This window comes from Camarhynchus parvulus, chromosome 3 (genome assembly GCF_901933205.1).
Source record: "Camarhynchus parvulus chromosome 3, STF_HiC, whole genome shotgun sequence".
Taxonomy (NCBI): Eukaryota; Metazoa; Chordata; class Aves; order Passeriformes; family Thraupidae; genus Camarhynchus; species Camarhynchus parvulus.
The window spans coordinates 56,367,751-56,386,894 of NC_044573.1; the positions used below are offsets into that span (position 1 = coordinate 56,367,751).

The 19,144-nt window shown below is 43.4% G+C and overlaps 1 protein-coding gene across 1 annotated transcript in view; it reads left to right on the forward strand.

Annotated features, from left to right (window-relative positions):
• Positions 1–1,044: 1,044 nt before the first annotated feature.
• Positions 1,045–19,144, forward strand: part of IGF2R (insulin like growth factor 2 receptor) — a 57,556-nt gene continuing 39,456 nt past the window's right edge. Inside the window, exons 1-6 of the mRNA XM_030945189.1 lie at positions 1,045–1,180; positions 9,474–9,607; positions 14,864–14,988; positions 16,592–16,690; positions 17,060–17,189; positions 18,192–18,312. Of these exons, the coding sequence (XP_030801049.1) occupies positions 1,077–1,180; positions 9,474–9,607; positions 14,864–14,988; positions 16,592–16,690; positions 17,060–17,189; positions 18,192–18,312 (713 nt within the window). The 5' untranslated portion in view covers positions 1,045–1,076. The remainder of the gene's footprint in view (positions 1,181–9,473; positions 9,608–14,863; positions 14,989–16,591; positions 16,691–17,059; positions 17,190–18,191; positions 18,313–19,144) is intronic.

Consider the following 19,144-nt stretch of genomic DNA (forward strand, 5'->3'; position numbering starts at 1 on the left):
TTTACATTGCAGTTAAAATTTGCTAAATTCTGGAGATAATTATGCAAGCTCCAGGCTGGATCACTTTTCTCTGTAGGCCAGGAGGCAGTGGAGGTAGGACAGCGTGTGCTCCACTTCCTGCTGACAAGGCTGCTGCTGCCTTGTGCAAGCCTCCCCTCCCGCCCTCTGCTGAAATGGGGGCAATTTCCACGCCCCACCAGCCTCCCTGCTGCAGTAGTAATTCTTGCAGCCAGGCAACTAACCACTGTCATTGCCTCCTCAGCCTTCATCCCTAATGGGTTTTGTCTCTTGATCTCTCACAAGATTTCACTGTACATCTTTAATAACCTATTTAAAACCTCACTAATGTTTCCCAAACAGCATTTCTTGGACTCAATCACCAAGCCACAGAATCACAGAGTGGTTCAGGTCAGAAGGGACCACAGTGGATCATCTGGTCCAACCTCCCAGGGCGGTCCCAGAGCCCACGGCACAGGATTGTGTCCAGGTGATTCCAGTGAGGGAGTCTCCAGTGAGGGAGACTCCACCACCCCTCTGGGCAACCTGCTGCAGTGCCTGGTTACCCGCACGGTAAAGAAGTTCTTCCTCATGTTCAGCAGGATCTTCTTGTGCATGTTTCTGCCAGTCGCCTCTTGTTCTATTGCTGGGCACCACAAGGAGAGCCTGGAACACCCTCTCGGCACTCCCCCTTAACACACTTACAGACATTGACGAGATCCCTTCTCCAGGCCCAGCTCCCCCAGCCTGTCCTTGTTAAGACTTGCTCGGGTCCCTTCATCTTTGTTGCCCTCAGGGGGACTCGCTCCGGGACACTGCAACCCACAGGCGGTGCACCCCACCGGCCGGGCCCCTGCGCTCCTCAGCCGGCAGGACAGCAGGCACGGGGACAGAGGTGCCGGTGTGCCGATATCCCGGCGTGCCGATATCCCGGCGTCCCGGCGCCACCGCAGAGCCCGGGGGTGGGGCGCCTCACGTGAGCGCCGTGCCCGCGCACGGCGGCGGTCACATGGCCGGTGCGGGGGCGCGCGGCGGTCACATGACGCGGCGGCGCCTGACGTCCCGGGGCAGCCCGGCCTATGGCGCCCATGGCCTCGCTGCTGCTCGGCGCCGTCCTGGCGCTGCTCCCACCCGCCGCGCCGGCCGCCGCCGCGCTCCCCGACTCCTACCAGGACCTGTGCAGGTGGGCGGCCGCCGGGACGCGATGGGGCAGCTGGAGAAGGGCCGTACCGGGGGATACGGGCGAGCGGGGGGGCGGTGTATCTTGGTTCCCGTGCTGCTCCTGCCCTCCGCGGAGCGCAGCACCGGGACTCGGCAGCGCGGGCACGGTCCCCCGGGCTATTGCTCGCCCGTCCCGGGAAGAGTCAGGCCGGGGATCTCCGGGGGAGGCGGCGGCCGTGTCCCCGGGCGTGAGGCCGAGGCTGGTCCGTGGCGAAGGCGCCGCAGGGCTGGGAGCCTGAGGGGCGGCTGAGGGGCCGCTGCCTGCGGGACCTCTCAGCGTGGGTCTCTGCAGATACAGGAAATCTGCGGGCGAGAGGATGGGTAGGCTTGCGCTGTGCAAGGCGCCTGTGGTCGGTCTAGTCTGAAAAACAGAGCGGTGTTGGTTTGGAAGGGATGTCACTTGAGTGTTGGCTTCTTGCTAAGAATATCACCATGTGCCATTCGGTTGCTTACAGGTGAGTTGAGAAAGCTTTGGGAAACTTAGCATGTGGAAGCGCCACCATGATTCATGTCTTGACATTTTTCTGCTCTAGTTTCAGCCGTGAATTTAATATAGCACCAATATCTTGCCAGTCTTAATTATTTAGCCAGAATATGTGGGGTACATACAAGAACACGTTATTTCAATCAGTGTCACTGTGGAGGCACCAATATAGCAGGGTGAGTGTAGCACTAAGGGCAGAGGTTGGATCGCTGATGGGCTCTCCACCTGGCAGAATCTGGGATATGATATAATAAACAATATTATATCCTGCTGACAAGGTTGCTGCTGCCTTGTGCAAGCCATATTGTTAAATGATGAAAAAAGGGGGGGGGGGAAGTGGGTTGGCTTGCAAGAATAACCCATGAGGGTGGCAAAAATTTGTTTTGTCAGATGACCACCCTAATTGCAGAATCGAGGTACTATTGTGTAGCTTTTGGAGGGAATTTAGCTACTCTGATGAGTGATTTTGGTTGTTGTTGGTTTTTTTTCCTCTTTTTTTCTTGGCCTTTGTTGTGTATCTGTGACTAGAAGAATATTTGAGAATCCTATGGAGAGATATGCAGTCTCATTTTCGATGCAAATTACTTCAGCTGGTTTCATTTTGTTACTGGCAAATGGAAATAATTTGCATGTGGATAGCACAATCAGCAGGGATTCCTTTTAAGATGGACTGCTTCAAAAGCATGTATTTGCTGTTGTGCCATGATGGGGAAAAACTGCTTTGGAGGATTTATGTCCAGTAATCCATAATGGGTGAAAGAAAAAATAAGGACTTGTGCTCTGATGGGTGGGAAGTCCCCATGGAGTTCAGTGGTGAAGTTTCTTCTTGGCTACACTTGCCAAAAGACTTTACCAAGTGAGGAATGATGCAGGCAGTGCAGACACACTACTGGTAGATTTCCGAGCCAAAAGTTACAATGTCAGTGTGCAGGGCAAGTCCCTGACCAACCTATTTTTGTACTGGCTTAAAGCGAGGTTTTTATTTGTTTTACAGCTGTTAAGAAAACAGCGTCCTGGGTTTTGTGTGCTGTCATAGGGCTGGTGAAACATCAGCAGCTGCTGTGTCTGGTGTGTGAGTGCAGAAGGTGGGCAAAGAAGGAAATTGCTGGGCGTTAGAAGGCACACTGGCTTTCCTTTAAGTAAGAGTAGGAAAGCTGTTTTGCAGGGAGGAGGAAAGGTGTCAAAACTGTTTTGCGCAAGAACTGCCGCATGAGGCCACTTAAGCTTGAGTTGGAGCTTTTCATTGTTTACTTTGTGTAGCCTTACTGCTGCTATGCTTGGATGGTCTCGGGAAAGAAGAAAAGCTTTCATTCCCTGAAACTTTGTCTAATGGCATGGCTTCAGTCACTGATTTTGTTATGCTTTCTCCTTTGTTCTTGTGTGCTCTGACAGCTGACTGTGGCTGTCATGTGACTTGCAGTTGGAATTCTTTTTTTATCTTCTGTGTAGAGGTTTCTCCAGGATTGCTGCAGTATGAGTACCTGGGAAAGAGCACAGGGAAATGGTTGGATATAGGGAGTTACTGGCCAGCTTGGTCTCTCCCAGTTTTTCTTCTTCCCCTTATATATTTCACGTTATGATGCAGGAAAAATTCTGGAGTCAGAGTTAATTTTGTGACATGTTATTTAACAAAAGAAATCTTGACAGTTTGGGTTTGCCTTCTACATAACACTGCAAAAGTTGCTGTGTAATTTTCCTTTCTTTCTAAAAAAAAAAAGGAGAATATGTTTTGAGTGTGATGGTAGAGCAGCAAATGCAAACTGCAGCCTCTGTGAGCTGTTTTGCCTGAAAATCTATACTGGATGACAGGTGATTTAATGACTGGTGATATTTTTGCCCCTTGCAAGGATAGGAGCTGGTGCATAACTTCAATGATTTTTTTGACTTGTGGATGTAAGGGAATCTCAAACTGCTGAACAACACAGGACTGCTATTACACAGACTCAAAATTTTGGAGGTGTAAGTCAATTTTATTTTATGTTAAATGTGTAGTTTTTAATAACACAACTCCTACAGCTGACTGTACCTACACTTCTGCTCATTCAAAACAGTCTTTTCAGTCTTTGTTGTGAAACCACAGCGGTGCTCATCTGTGCTGCTTGAAAGCCCAAGCTTGGCCTTGGTGAAGAAGCACATGCGGAGTACAGGGAGGTGACCTTTGGGTGCACTCATTCAGCTCTATTAAGTGCTTTGCCATATTGAAGTGGGAGATGTCATAAATAAGATATTACCAGACTTATATACCAATGTGGATGGGTGTGTCACGTGCCTGGGAAGCTGCCACTGTAGTGTCTGAATGTGATTTCTCAGCACATGAGCCTCCTCCTATAGCTCTTGCTTACTTAAATTTCAGGTTGCTACCCCTTTTCTTAAGCATTCTGTGAAATGGTGTAGTAGATGTGGTTTGGAGTGCAGCATGAAAGACCAAATGTCTTCTGGATGCAAAAAGCAGAAGAGCTTGTAGTGTAGCTGTGAGGCTGTCATGCATGATGCACACACAAGAAAACTTGCCTGAAGATACACAGTGTGCGTGGTAGCTGGAAAAGGGGACGGGTGAGCTAGAGCAGAATTATGCATGGGTAGGGATGCATTAACAAGCTCTTGAGGCATAGTGATGGCTGTACTTTGTGCTGTTCAAGCTCTCATTTTCTGTAAGGAGAGCTTACTTTGACATAGAGATTTCTTTACTGTACACATTAATTTGAAAATGGTAGTCACATTTAATAGTGATTTCTGTGGCAAGTGAGCTGCAAGCTTCAAATTTACAGTGGCCATCCTGGAAATTGTTCCTGATCTTGTCTGCCTGAGATTGTGCTGGTTGAAACTGCTGGTGAAGAGCTTTGGATACTCGTTTAATCTCTGCAGATAGCTGAGAAACATCTGGGCACAAAATTGTGTGGCTGCATAATCACATGTGGATGTGCTTTCCAGCTCTGTAGCCGTGGGTTGCCTTGTCTCTCTGCCAGGTCGTCTGTACAACACCCCCTCAGCAAAATGAGCTATTTCAGTGCATTCCCCCGAGAGGAAACACATGATTCTTTGCAACTGTGCTTTACAGCCCTTTGGAGCAGGGTGCACTGTACCTCCCAGCAGTCATGCCTTGGGTGACGCTTTGAGAGCCAAAAAGCTTGAACTGTTGTTGGGGATTGGTGGCAGTGGTCTCTCTGGTGCTCTGCTGATTTGAAGTGGTTCCCTAGCGCTCAGGCCTCAAAGTGGCTCTGGCGTTGGGATTGTGAAAAATGCGTATTTTATGATTGGCTTTTCGCAAATTTTAAAATGAATATTATATGTGTTATGTTAGAAAGTTATGCTGTACTAATTTTCTTAAGTTGTGTGTTAAATACAATTTTAGGTTATAACATAAAGTTAAAATAGAAACTATGCTATGCAAGATACTTTTTTTAAAGAAAGGACTCACACCAAAATAGCAGCCACAAGACACCTAAATCTTTCAGAAAAAAATAATTTATTGCTCTCTTATCAAAAGAAACAAAATTCTTCCTGCCATGCTCAGGCCTGAAGATGCCTTTAGGATTAAGAGGAAGAAGTTGACGATGACCAGACAGAATCCTGTGTTTGAATGGAATTTATGCATCGTGTATGAGGTGTATGCAACAAGCTATTGTTTCTAAGGGTTAATCCTCTGTTAACGTGTGTCATTTTTTGGGCTTATTTTGTCCAGAAAAACCTACCCAGACATCCATTACTCTTTGTTTCTATTGTCTCATATTGTCCTAATACAAATTGTCCAAATTATTATTACTCTAATTATATTGCTATTTTTATAACAATTTTATTACTATTAAACCTTTAAAATTTTAAAAACAAGTGATTAGTGTTTTTCACAGGATGCGCTTGGTGTGACAGGAGTTAGCCTTTCGCACCTTGCTTGACTTCAGTGCCTCAGCTTCTCATCACAAAGTAAACTAGGCTTGGTTTTCCCTTTCTCATGTTATTTTTTATATTGCTTCTTTGATTTGTTAAAAAAACAGAGCTCTCATTTGATGTTGCAGCTTGCCAAAAAGTAGATTAATTTTCTTTTTCGTATGATTGCTGCAGTGTCTCAAGAACAATACTAGGTAGCTGAAAAGGCTGACCTGCAGGCAGGGTTATTCCCAATAACTCGTTTGGACCTTGCTTGCGCAACTGCTTTTGACAGTGGTCTGAGCTGGCCCTGTGTCCTTCTGTGCCTGCTGCTGCTGGTGCATGGCCAGAAACCACCGTGAGCCAGACAGGGAACTGGCCAGGCTCAGTCCCCCTCCGCACACATTCACATGCACCTGTTGTTTTTGCTGAGTTAATTTGGAGAGAGGACAGTCCCTGGGCCCAGCTTGTGTCAGGTGCTTGGGCCAGCAACGCTGGCAGGAGACAGGAGAGCCTGCCCTGGGGGGATTGACGTGGGTGTGTGTTTCATCCCTTAATTGTGGGATAGCTCGCAGTTGGGCTTATCAGAAAACAAGCGTCGTGTTGTGGTTTCAGCAAAAATAACTGTTTGACAGTTTTATTTAGGGCAGACAGCCCTGACCTTGAACTGCTCCAGAAATGGCTGTTTGAATGGTTTAATCTGTGAGATGGCATCTGCACTGAGCCCCCTGGATCAGAGGATGCATCGTGCCCCACCCCACCATTGTAGCTGTTGCTTTTTAAAGGTGCTGATATAACAGCTCCCTAAACTAGCTCAACTGCATTGAAGCAGGGTAGCTTAAGCCCTTCAAACAAGATAACTTCTTCTGGTCCTGGCAAAGAGGTGATTACATCAGGCATCACCACTGGTGGAGGTGAGTGCTGAGCAGGCTGGAGGAAGCCAGTCCATGTGACTCACATGGTCAGGATGGGCAGTGTGGTTGCCAACAGATTGTTTCCATTATGGATTGCAGTACAGAGGTCAGCTTGTATCTTACTGGAAAGTAGAGCACATGCAACTTGAAACTACTCCCAGATACTGATTTAATGCCTGGAGTCTTACTTGTATGAGAAATAATTCTTGCTTTTACTGTGAGAGTACTTTGCATCTCTGTGAGAACAGCTGCTTAGGCTACATCTGGGCTGCTGTTACTCACAATGAATAAATCCCACCTTGCTCCTCCTACACATTAGAAAAAATAGAAGTCTCTGTAACATCTATGAAAGTAATACTACTCTGAAACTGCACTAGATGTTCACTTCTCTGTGCCCCTGAAGTTGTGGTTTGGAACATGACTGAACATTGGATTTGATATTTCTTTTGTGTAGACTGTTTTGAAGGATTCCTCAACCTTCCCTGTCCAGGGGCCTGTTACAGGGCAGGGGGAAGGTCTGGCTTCAGTGACTGCTTTGCTTCTGTTCTGTAAGCTGCACATCTTGTTTCTGTTTTGCTTCTGGCCTGTGGGTGAACTGACTTGAAGCTGCTTATTTCCTCTATTTCATAACATGGAACTGGAAAAGCAAAACCTTAATCTCAGAGTGATAATTCTGTTGTGTGAAGGACTTAAATTCTTGTTCCATTCACAAATAGATTTTAGCTTGCAAGGTCTCTATAAAAACCAACAACACACTGAAGAACAGCCCAGCTTGATCAAAAACATTGTGCCTTAGTATTATATGTTACCTTTTTGTCATCTTCGAAACCAGTAAAAAAAAAAAAAATAGACTACTGAAGCCCTTCAGAAATTTTCAGTTCTCAATTTGAGAAATGCTAACTTTCTGGAACTTCATTGTGAAGAAATTTGGTTTGGATTGAAATGCATTTTCTCCTGGATGTAAAAGCAGCTTTGGTTTTCATCTCTTGCTGTTTTCAGAGCTCTTGAAGATAGGTTCTTCTAACTTCTTTTTTTTTTTTTTTTTTTTTTTTGTGTGTGTGTGTTTGTTGAGAAGCTTTATTCCATTGCTGAACTTTGGTTATTCTGTATTGTGGCTAAATTCTCATCATCCTCCTGCATCGATATTGCCTTTATCCACTTCAGAAATGCAATGGACTAATCTGAGAGAACTAATCAGTATGATTGTAAAAGGTCAGGTCTGCCTGCTTATGAGGAAAGAATAATGGCAAGTATTTGTCCAGGATTGAGACACACACAGTCCTTGAATGCATACTTTTGTTGATGCTTTGGGTATGGCTCAATACCTGGCAAGTAATTTTTGACCCTTATTTTAGGATATAAAGCCTCAAATATAATATTATGCTAATGTATAAAGATTTTCTTTGTTTTTTCAGTTCACAGAGAATGCTCTTGTATTTGCCCTAACTTGTTCCAGCCATCAGTAGTCTGAATTGAACATGGCTGCTGTAGTACAGGGAATCCAAGAGCCCCATAGTCAGTAATTAAAATGGAAAAGTATGTGATATCTTACTGCTGGCTCTTTGATTAGATATTGGATGCACTGGGTTTGAGAGGAATTCTCAGAGGATTTAAAATTTAAAATAAAGTAGCTGAACTGTTGTTGTCCCTTTCCCATCCAAGGACTGAAGTTCAGAGCTGAACAGGAATGGTTTCTCCTCCTGGGGGAATCTGGAGTATGATTATGCTGAGTGGTGCAACACATATGACCTAGAGATTAAGGCAAACAAACCTGATGGGTGAAGCTTCTTATCAACTGAGATTTGTACATTAAGACAAATGCTTCTGTGGGTCAGATAGGTGCACTAAATTTTGTATGAGTTTTAAATAACAGGAATGCCTAATAAGTCCTGTAGTATCCTCAGTTTTCTGATGTATTGATGAATGTGTATTAATCCTACTGATGTTTCCACTTGGAATAGTAAGGCAGCTGGGGAATCCGTTATGTTGCAAAAATCAAGTGTCCAGGAGATGCAGGCTGCTGCCAGTGCCAGAAGAGGGATAGCTGAGCCAAGGTGACAACAAACATTTATTGAGTTGTGCTTTTTTAACAGAGCTTGGCCAGAGCACCCTGATAGTAAGCCAGGCTGTCTAAAGAGCTCCTGGCTCTAAACTAGATGACCTGGGCCTGCCTCAAAACTGAGCTGTGCTGTGTCATGCAGCTGACCACATTTCACTGCAGTCATACTGCCTGCTGTGAGGGGAAGGAATCCTTGCTCTGTCTCTGAACTTTGCTGCATTTGATTTCTTTTCTGCTGTTACTTGGATTTATTCCTGGTTATATTTAACCTGAACTTCGTGTTCCTTTTCCAGTTTTTAGACAGCTGGTTTTCTGATAGGCCTGTAGCTAGGTAGTGTGATCTTTCACTGGGTGTCTTGAGGATAGCTCTGCTTGGTTTCCAGCTTTTGGCATATATGTAATGCCTGAAGGTGCAGCTAGGCCCTAAAAAGCACTGTTAGCATCTTTTGGTCAGAATACTGTAAGACTCTCAACCCCAATTTTGACCCTGATGCTGGGAGACTCTACTGCTCTATTCCACTTAGACTTAGCACTTCTGCCACTGTTGTTGGGCAGAACACTAAGGTGCAGTAGTGTCCAGCCTGACAAAGTCATGTGAGAAATTTATTGGGCTGTCAAGGATAACATATCACAGGTGGTGATCCTTAATCAGGGTGGCCTTCACAGAGATTTGATGGGGAAGAATGGATAATTGGGTGTTCAAGACAGGGAAATATGGACTCAATGTTACATTCCGCAAGTGGTTAAATCTGTTCTGCTCTTAGTCCCAACAAAATAGCAATTATTTCTGGCATTTACAAATATAGAACATAAATAGGAGTTTAAGTTAGTGGTGCTCTTAGCCTTTAACTTGGTTATTTCAGGGACTGGTATCTAGATGGGATGCAATTCAGACAATTTGAATACCATCTGACAGGCATTTTTGTCTTTTCAGTTACACTTGGGAAGCAATTGATGCAGACAAAGAGGTGCTTTATAAAATAAATTTCTGTTCTGGTGTTGAAGAGTGTGGAAGGACAAGTGCAGTCTGTGCGTATGACATCAAGACGAATACCCATCTGTCTGTAGGTAAGTATGTAAGTGTCTTGTAGGTAGTTCAGAACCATGTTAATGGATGCTCTTATAACTGTTGCAAAGTTTGATGTGTTAGCAAAGATTTCCCTCCACTCCCCCCTGCCCTTGGAACTGTGTAAAGCTTTGTTTTTTTGCAGATTTACTAGGGAGATTTGGTAAAACATGATCTGGTTGTAGGTAATGACTTTATGGGGCAGTAAAATGTATCTTATGCTCTAGTTAACTGTAATCTAGTGTGAAAGTATGCAAGGCTACCTCTGGTACATTAAGTGCATCTACTGTGGCAGGGAATGGGCTGTGCACAACTTTGTAAATACTGAACACAGGATAGAGCTTGAGTTACAGCTCTAAAGTATACTTAGCCTAGCCTGATGTAATGTCAGGTCTTTGTTCAGCGCAGGTTACTCTTTGTAATGCAATCTTGGGAGTATTGCTAAGTGTCTGGGGTGTCATCTTCAAGTTGTTCCACACGGAAAGGAAGCCAATTACATGCAGTTCTCTGGTTGTGGTTACACTTGTGAAATCTGGTGTCAGCTTCAGTAGTTCACAGATGTCCTTGGTATTCTGAGGAGAGGCGGACTTGTGCATGCTGATCTAAATATGAAACTGCTGTATTCCTCCACATGTACACGTGATTTCATCAGTCAGAACCACCTTGTGTCTGAACAGTATTTTTTCATGAGTTCATGTGATTTATTTTCATGGATGTTTGTCGCTTTCAAGTTGCTTTTGTGTTTTGGCTAATGAGACAATAACATGAGTACTGTTCAAGAGGTTTCTCACAGTTGACTGTAAGTTCTAATAGAATAAAGTAATAGCGTTCTGAAGAGCAATATCTCCTCAGACTGCTTCATGGTGTCTGCAGAGCTGAAGTCTGATTTAACATGCTTGCCAATCTTGCCAGCCATTGTCAGACAGCTCTTAAAAGAAGCTATGATTCTTCATTGAATTGCTTGAGCTTGAGCTGCCAGAATGCGGTGAAGAGGAAAGTTTCTCATCTGTATGCCAATGCATAGTCAGCTGCCATTCTCCCCACAGCTCTCTATTAACAGTAGAGATGCTTTGGTTTCAGTCTATGGTCGATGAGTGCTTTTCAAACAAACTCTGTTAATGTTGGCACCCAGGCTTTCAGAATCACTGAGTGCATGAAAAAAGGTATATTCAGGCTCCAGAGTTCTCTGGGATGACTGGTTAGATTGCATTTGTATTCAAACTGCAACTGCATGTAGTGTAGCATCTTCTCTGAGGAGTATGGCATGTTAGAGCACTTGATGCTGTTATTCTTGTTGTACATTTTAGGAATGAAACACATTTTTATTTCCTGCTGATGGGGGTCTTAGCTCATATGCTGTTGAGGCTTCAGTTGCCTATGGGTTAGAAGAGAAAGCAGCATCTGAGTGTCTGTTTTAATGTGCTGCTTTGGGTGAGACTGGAATGTGGCAGGTGGAGCGAGATTGAGGAAGTCTGTTCTCCACAGAGAAGTGTGAGAGCTAGAGGCTTGTGTAGATTTTGTTCCAGACTTCTTGTGGAGAGAGAAAGGGTGAACAGAGCTGGGTGGTGAATGAGCAGTATCAAATACTCCTCTGTGTGCAAACCTTGAGTTCCTGAGTGCCTCTGTGCTTCTGAGTAGAAGAGGATTTAGCAACAGATATACTGTGGTCTTGCCAAGGCAGTTTGAAATGACTTTCAAAGGTTAAGCCATGAGTCTTGTTCAAATGGGATATGTTTTTAACTACCCTGCAATAAAGTGCAAAAACAGGGTGAGCAGTTAACATTGTCATTGAATTTTTTTTTTTTATTGGTCAAATTGTCCAAGTTTTGTTCTTGCTTATGCCTCTAAATGCCTTTAAATGCCTTAAAGCTTCATCACCATCACACTGAGTTTAGATCATGCTAATGGGTCATCAAACTTTTTTGTTAAAAAAAATGTAAAAAATCACTCCTAGTGAGAAAAGAGGAAATCTCTCTTATCCAGGTCTAGGCAGGTGTAGACTCCTGGTTACCTAAACCAGCTAAACCACATACTTGTCTTCAAGCAATCCAGATGACATGAGGTTACCTGTATGCCAAAGCTGTGGGCTGATGAAAGACATTTACTTTGGGGAAGAGGGCAGTTTGCCTAATGATAAATTTTGTTAAGTAGTAAGCTTTCTTCAAATATGGGCTAAATCAGTTCTCTTCTTCATTCTTCCAGAAAAAAAATGCAATGCAAACAGTTGTGTTTTTTTTTTTTTTTTTTTTTTTTTTTATATTAGCTGTGCAAGGGATGACAGCTTTAGAACATATGTTTAGGCCATATGTTCTGAGGCAGTAATCAGCCTGTATCCCAGGCAAGCCTTGTGGCTAATCTGAACTGTGTGTCAGTGGCATAGCAGGGTTTTCATGGAGACCCCAAAGGCCTCTCCTCTGCAGTTTTATTGATTAATCCTAGAAGTTTTCAAGGACAGGCAAATGTTTAGTTCATGAACATCAGTGAGGATGGAAATGACATAGTAGTTATTTAACTTTTCAGCTTACCATGATGCCTAGTGCCATGTAGTTGGACTGCTCCTAGAAAATTGAGCTATTACTTTAAGTGTCTCTTAACCCGATGGTGGAAGGTGCACTTTGTCCAGCTGCTGTAGGATGAGTGGACATGAAATGATAGCTGCCACCTAAATCCCTCTTTCTCCTGGGCAACTGATAGATATCGTCCATGAGCGCCTTTATCCTACTAAGTAGCTAAACAGATGGAGTCAATGAACAGAAGATGTTGTGGACAGTGCCTTTGCTACTGATTTAGCACACCTGTGTAATATGAAGTATTTGGTGCTAATTTCTGTGAACAGTACTAGCTGATTTGTAGCGTGTTGCTTTGTGGAAGCAACATATCTCTGAAGGCATGAAGAAACACGAATGATGATTGTAGAGGGAGTTTGATGCAGCTGTGGAAGGAAGCTGATCATGTGAGGGGCTGATGTTCCTTGCCCTGTGAGCAAGGGTGTGATGAGGCATGTGCCCCTGAAGAGACTTACTTTTAGCAAGTTCCCAAACTAATTGTAAGCATGTAAGGGGGAAGAGAGCATATGTGTTGGCCTGTAGTAAACAAGATTTACTGGCTAAACTTGTTTTTTCTTGAATATTACTTTAACTGAGAAAATTGGAATCAGCTCAGAAGTGCCTTTAACACAACGCACTGTGTTTTTAGCACGGAGAGAAGCTAGTGCTTACAGAGCACGAAGTCCTCAGATGGTGCTGCCATAAGTTCCCTGCTAAATGGGAACTTGTAGCTGTATACATTTATAACTGGAGAAGTTTTAAGTCATGTGCATATTGTTACTATATACATCTCTTGCCTAAAAAGTTGTGTTGGCTTCCTTCTGCTAATCTGTGGAAGAAAAGAGGACACCTTGACAGTATCTTCTAAGCAATCATGTGATAAGTAACGCTCTTGCTCCCAAAGCAGTGTGTAGCTCTCAGGTTTAAGACAGCTGCATGGCACTTCGGCTAGCATCAGTGCTGGAAGCTGTAGAACCTGAAGATGGCCTTTTGATAATGTAGGAAATAAAAAAGGCACAAACCACATGTATGATCTTTCTGTGCAGTTTTTTGACTTCTGCTCCTCTTCTGTTCTCTAGGCTGTATTATGTGGGTGCAGTGTAGTTTTCCTTGCCTTAAGTGAGGAGGTAACAGGCTTGGCAAAGCTCCTACAAACGTATTTTTTAAAATAAAACAACATTTGCCCTCTGTGCAAAGCTGCTATCTGCAATGATTACAGATTTGACTTGCTTTCTCCCTAGTGTAGACATAAACTAAAGTGGAAAGGGGGAAGCTGATCCATGCTCACACTTTATAGCATTTTCTGTAGTTCAAACCAAACTAATTGCAGAATTAAAATCTAGTTCTTTAAAAAAAAAAAAAGGAACAGGCTGGAGTTAGCATGTAAGGTCTAAAAGCAGTTGGTGTTTAATATTAACCAAAATGGGCTTGAGCAGGAGTACTTCAGTGGCCTGAGCTGGTGCTCAGCATGACTTGCAATGTGCTCCACCTCTCCCCTTCATGTCAAGTGCTGGGGAGGAGAGCAGTGTGCAGTGGCAAAGCACTGCCCCTACTCATCATGCAGCATGTGAGCTGTGCTAAAGTGGATGGGGGATTTGCACTGAGGCAGTGGATCTGTGCTGGGTTTGTCTGCAGAGAGTGCCTGTGCATGGGCACCAGTGTGTTCTTCATTAAGTAGATTAAAGATTAAGTGGAGCCAGCAATGTGCACCTGCAGCCCAGAAAGCCAGCTGTGTCAAAAGCGATGTGGCCAGCAGGTCGAGGGAGGTGATTCTGCCCCTCCTTTCCCTCTGGTGAGACTGCACCTGGGCTACTGTATCCAGTTTTGGGGTCCTCAGCACAGGAAGGACATGCCTGTTGGAGCGGGTCCAGAGGAGGGTCACAAAAATGCTCACAGGACTGCAGCACCTCTCCTATGAAGACAGAATGAGAGAGTTGAGGTTGGTAAGCTTGGGGAAGAGAAGACTCCAGGGAGACCTTATTGCAGCATTCTGGTGCTTATAGGAGGCTCAAAGGAAAAATGAGGACTTAGCAGGGCCTGTAGTTACAGGACAAGAGGTAATAATTTTAAACCAAAGGAGGGTAGATCCAGACTAGATATAAGGAATAAATTTCTTAGTGATGATGGTGGTGAGGCAGTGGAACAAGTTGTCCAGAGAGGTTGCAGATGCCCCATCCTGAAAATGTTCAAGGTCAGGCTGAACAGGGCTCTGAGCAACTGATAGAGTTGAAGATGTCCCTGCTTATTGCAGAGGGCTCCCTTCTAAACAACAACCATTCTATGATAGACTCTCTCTCATCTTGTGCCGATGCTATTAATATAAATGATATAAAGGCTGAGAAACTGATAAATAGAAACTCGTAGGAGGAAGGAGTGAATTGTGATTGAAACTAGTTGGTAGCAGCTTTCCTTGTTCCTAAGGAGGTGACTGGATTGTAGTAGCACCTGCTGTTGTACTTTTATTTTAGAAAGTGTTTGCAAAAAACCTTTTAGAAAGTACAAGTGTGACTAGAGAGTCAAATGCGATCTTAACTTGGATCTGATCTTCCAAATCAGAAAATCCACAAAGATCTTTAGTTGTACTGTCTTCAAGCATACTGGTATCTCCTGTGCTGCTCAGTGGTTGAAACTAGACCCTGTTTGTTGAACTCCTATGAAGGTGTTTTATTATAACACTATTTTTTCCCCCACCTTCTCATTTTTAAACCCTAGGTGAATTGGCCTTGCAAAAAGTTTCTGAAAGTCTTCTGGAGCTCAACACTACACGTAACTGCTTGCAGCAAGGCAGTGAACACCAAATTCAAAGCAATATTAACTTCCTGTGTGGGAAAACACTGGTAAGTCTAAATCATGTGCTGTATTCTTCAATGGCAATGACAAGTAGTTCTGACTTGCTTTTTACAGAGACTTGCTGTGCTTTTGGACGTACTGATTACTCAACTTCACAGCTTAAAGAAGAGCCAATTATGTTTTACTGTTAAGTTAAAAGTCATAATTTATTGTGGCTTTCAAAATTCAGTCCTGGTAGAAAATTGTTGCAGGTCTGCAGTTTAGCTCTGGTTCTGGGCTCTTCTTTGTCTTCAGTGTTTCTACATGGTTGGCACTGTAGTATTTTATTAGCTTAATATGGAGGAATGAGTCAGCAGTGTGCAGGGTACCATAACAGTGTGAGCCGTTGTTTAATTGTTGGCTGTGCCTTAGCTGGTGAATCTGGCAGGACTGTTTAATAGAACAGTATTGAAGAAAATGACTGACCTCTGTTGTGGGGCAGCATAGTTGACAGCAGTAAACCTTAGGCTTGGTCTGCACATTATTGCACTAATAGTGCTTCTACAGCTAGGTGGGCTTCTGAGGAAATAGTTGTTTGTGAGAATGTGTTTGAAGTGTGATTGGAGATCCCCGAAGAGTTTCTAGGGGCCTGTGTACATGCAGTTCCCTTTAAAATGCTTTTGGAGTTACACCCACCACACACTTAACAGACAGGAGAGCTCACTACAGTCTGTGATCAGCTGCCATATTTGTGTATCTGGGAGAGGTATTTATTGGTGCTGCTCTTGGCACTGACAATGCTATTGCACACCCCCTCTTGGAAACCCAGCCAATTCAAACAAAGTGCCAGTGCAGCAGAGACTTAAAAGCTTCTTGTTCTGTTTCAGCAGATGACTCTTTAAACTAAATTAAAAACCATTGCTCAACTTCAACTGTAAAACCAGATCATACTGATCTTCAGGCTTCTTCTGGTTAGCTCAGTTCTAATACCTGTTTGTCTCGTGACATAGTAAAAGATTTTGTAATACTGTCTGGAGCAACTTTTGTCCCCTTTTATGGCAGGGTTAAATGAGAGAGATAATCAGTTTGTGTGCTAAGCTGCTTCTAGCTGAGGGGATGGAGAGCCAAGTGAAAAATTGTTGTGTTTTCACTGAGAGACATTCAGTTGAACATCCAGTCCTGAACAATGGTAGAACACCCATCTTGAAATATATACAAATATGTATAACATGAGCCTATAAAAATAGGCAGCTCAGGTCAGGGATATTCTTTCTAGCAGAAGAGGTTGCTAATCAGTTGTTTCTCTTGGAGAGAAGGGAGCTGATAAACCATGCGTTGCCTCACTGTGTTAACCTATTTATATGCATTTCTATTGGTGTCTTCCTTTCTAGTAAGCAGATAGGACTGGTGCTTCTGTCATTATCAGCTGGCATAGAGAGCACTTCTAAAAAATGGAATACAGTTACTGCATATTAGTACTGGATATGTTGAGTATTGGTGCAGACTATGGATTTGGCATCCTGCATCTTTCTGAGTGGCCCAACAAAGCTGTTATATAACAATCTTGATGTTAAAAAGTGCCATTAAGAAATTGTATGCCCTTGTTCTTTGATGTGCTGTGGTAAAACCAGTCTGTTTTTCAAAGCATTACCTTTTTCTTACTTAAAATAGGGTACCCCTGAATTTGTAACAGCAACAGAGTGTGTGCACTATTTTGAGTGGAGGACCTTTGTGGCTTGCAAGAAAGACTTGTTTAAACCGGTGAAAGAGGTAATCTATGTACTATCCATGCAGAAGTTACTCTTCACATACGTGACAATTTTACTCTAATTACCTGCCCCCACCCTAGATTAATCCGAACAACCTCCATAAACGTATGTTTTTCACAGGTATGTAAAGCATAAGTGTTGGAAGTTGCTAGAGCTGAGAATTTGGGTGGTTGTTTATAGTAAAGCTCTTTTAAAAGCTGAAGCAAATTAGTCTAACTTTGGATGCCTCATTTTAATCAGCATGTCTAGCTTTGAGCTTCCAAAAGTAAAAAAACTTTTCCAAATACTAACTGGGCTTATATATTCCTGTTCATAACTTCCCTCTACTTGTGTAGCATGGTTTGAATGTAATGTTTTGTTGTTGTTCTAGGTCCCTTGCTATGTGTTTGATGAAGATCTCAAGAAACATGACTTGAGTCCTCTCATCCAAGTTTCAGGACACTACTTGGTGGATGATTCTGATGATGATTCCTTGTTCATAAATGTCTGCAGGGATATAGGTTTGAATGGTTCTTTATGTCACCTGTCAGTGTGTAAATTTCTTGTAACATGGTTCTTCGCCATTGTCTCCGTTAAAGTTGTCCTATGTTCAAAGATCAGTATTTCAAGGCTTAGATAATTATTTTGAACTCCCTACTCTCCAAGTATTGAGGTGTTCAGAGATAGGCCCCTTCTGGATGTGCAAGTACTGTTAGTACACTTTTTCTAAGTGGGAGAGGGCAGCTTGTCTTGTATCTACTGCCAAATAGGACCAGTGTTGTTCACAGGGCTTCATGTGCTCCAGGTTTATTCCTTTGGACTCCAGGTTGTTGCCCAGTTCCTGATGAACGTCCTGAGGTGCATCTAAAGCATCTAAGTGCATCTAAGCTCTGTTTAGGTGCTTGCCTAAGTACTGGTGCAAAGCTAGCACTTCCCTCTCAGTTGAGAGCTATATGTATAAGGAATTAAACCAGAAAAAACATATTTGAAACTTGCTGAAAAGGTTAGTTTAGCTGTATCCTCTCACTGCGATTTTTACTTAGTAGTTAAATATGTGGTTTGTGCCCCTGTTAAGGGTTTAATGCTTCTAGTTGTAGTGAGAGGTCTATTCTTCTAAACATCTCACTAGCATGAAACTTTTTGCTCACAACTTTGAATTAGATGGTTAATAAGAGACAAAGAAGGTGAAGAGTAAGGAGGGGTTACCCCTGACTTGGTTGTGGGAAAAAAAAAGAAACACTTGGCACACTTCTGGAAGTTTTCAAAGCCCTGTGTATCCAGCAGCTGTAGTAGCAAATAGCTGCAGCTATTTTGTCAGGAAGGATGAATTTGCTGTCCCCAACCAGGGCAGCATGAATTACCACAAGCACTGCAGGTTTTGTCTTGTCAATTTTACAGTCTAATGTAGCCTGTTTTTTAGAACTATTTTTAGAAGAACACAGGGGTGAAATGGCAAGATACTTCAGGTAGAGCAGGGCTTAGAAACTGAGTCCTGTAACTTCTTTTCTATGTGCTATAACCAGGAGGTTCAAGTGGAGAGACCAGAAAGTGCCCTGCTGGCAGTGCTGCTTGCTTGTTACATGATGGTCTGGCATATGATGTTGGCCATCCAAAGGAGCAGCTGAAGCTTCAAGACAAAGACAGGTATGCAATTTTTGTGGTAAAACTTCTGTGGGCACTTCAGTCATCTGGCCTGGAAACAATGCTTTTGATAACAGATGAGTCTTCTAAAACGTAACATTAATACCTCTTCAGTGTTGAAGCATTAGCAGAAAACTGTTCAAAAATTCTGTCAGAGCAGTCTGTCCTGTGGTACTGCCATAACAGATCAAATTTTCTCCTTTGTTGTGAGACACTCCTTTTACAGAATTGCAGAACTCATAGAAGCAAGGGGCGATTAGTGCTCTTGGCCCACGGGCAGTAGGGTAAGATTTGGTCCCGTTTGTCTACTGTCTGAGGGCCCACAGACTAAATGCATTTCACTCACTCTACTACCCAGGAGTACTTGAAAAATTGGGAATAGGAGCAGATGTTGCCTTTCTGTGGTGTGGCTAATCTGAAGCCAGAATGTCACTGCTCTGGGAGCTGTTGTCTTCTGCCTGTTAAACTGCACAGAATAATAATGCATAGTTGGGAAGTTGTGGTGGTCATCCTGTTCTCTCATCCAAGTCATCTTGCTATTTGTCTCCCTGTCAGTTGCCATGTTTTATTCTCCTTCTCCTGCTTCTCCTGATCTGACCCACTTGCCTTGCTCCTGTCAATTTCCTGATGAGTTCATTTTGCTGTTAATTCTGGGGGCAGAATGGAAAGAGTTTATATGTAGAGAGGTGATAAAGTACCATAATGAGACAAAACTTGAGTGGATACTGCTTTCAAAAGTTGTAAGAACATTTGCCACATCCACTCTCCAGCAGTAGTTTTGAGAGCAAAACTGCAATTGTCCTGTGTTCCTGTGATTATCAACCAAATTCTTGCT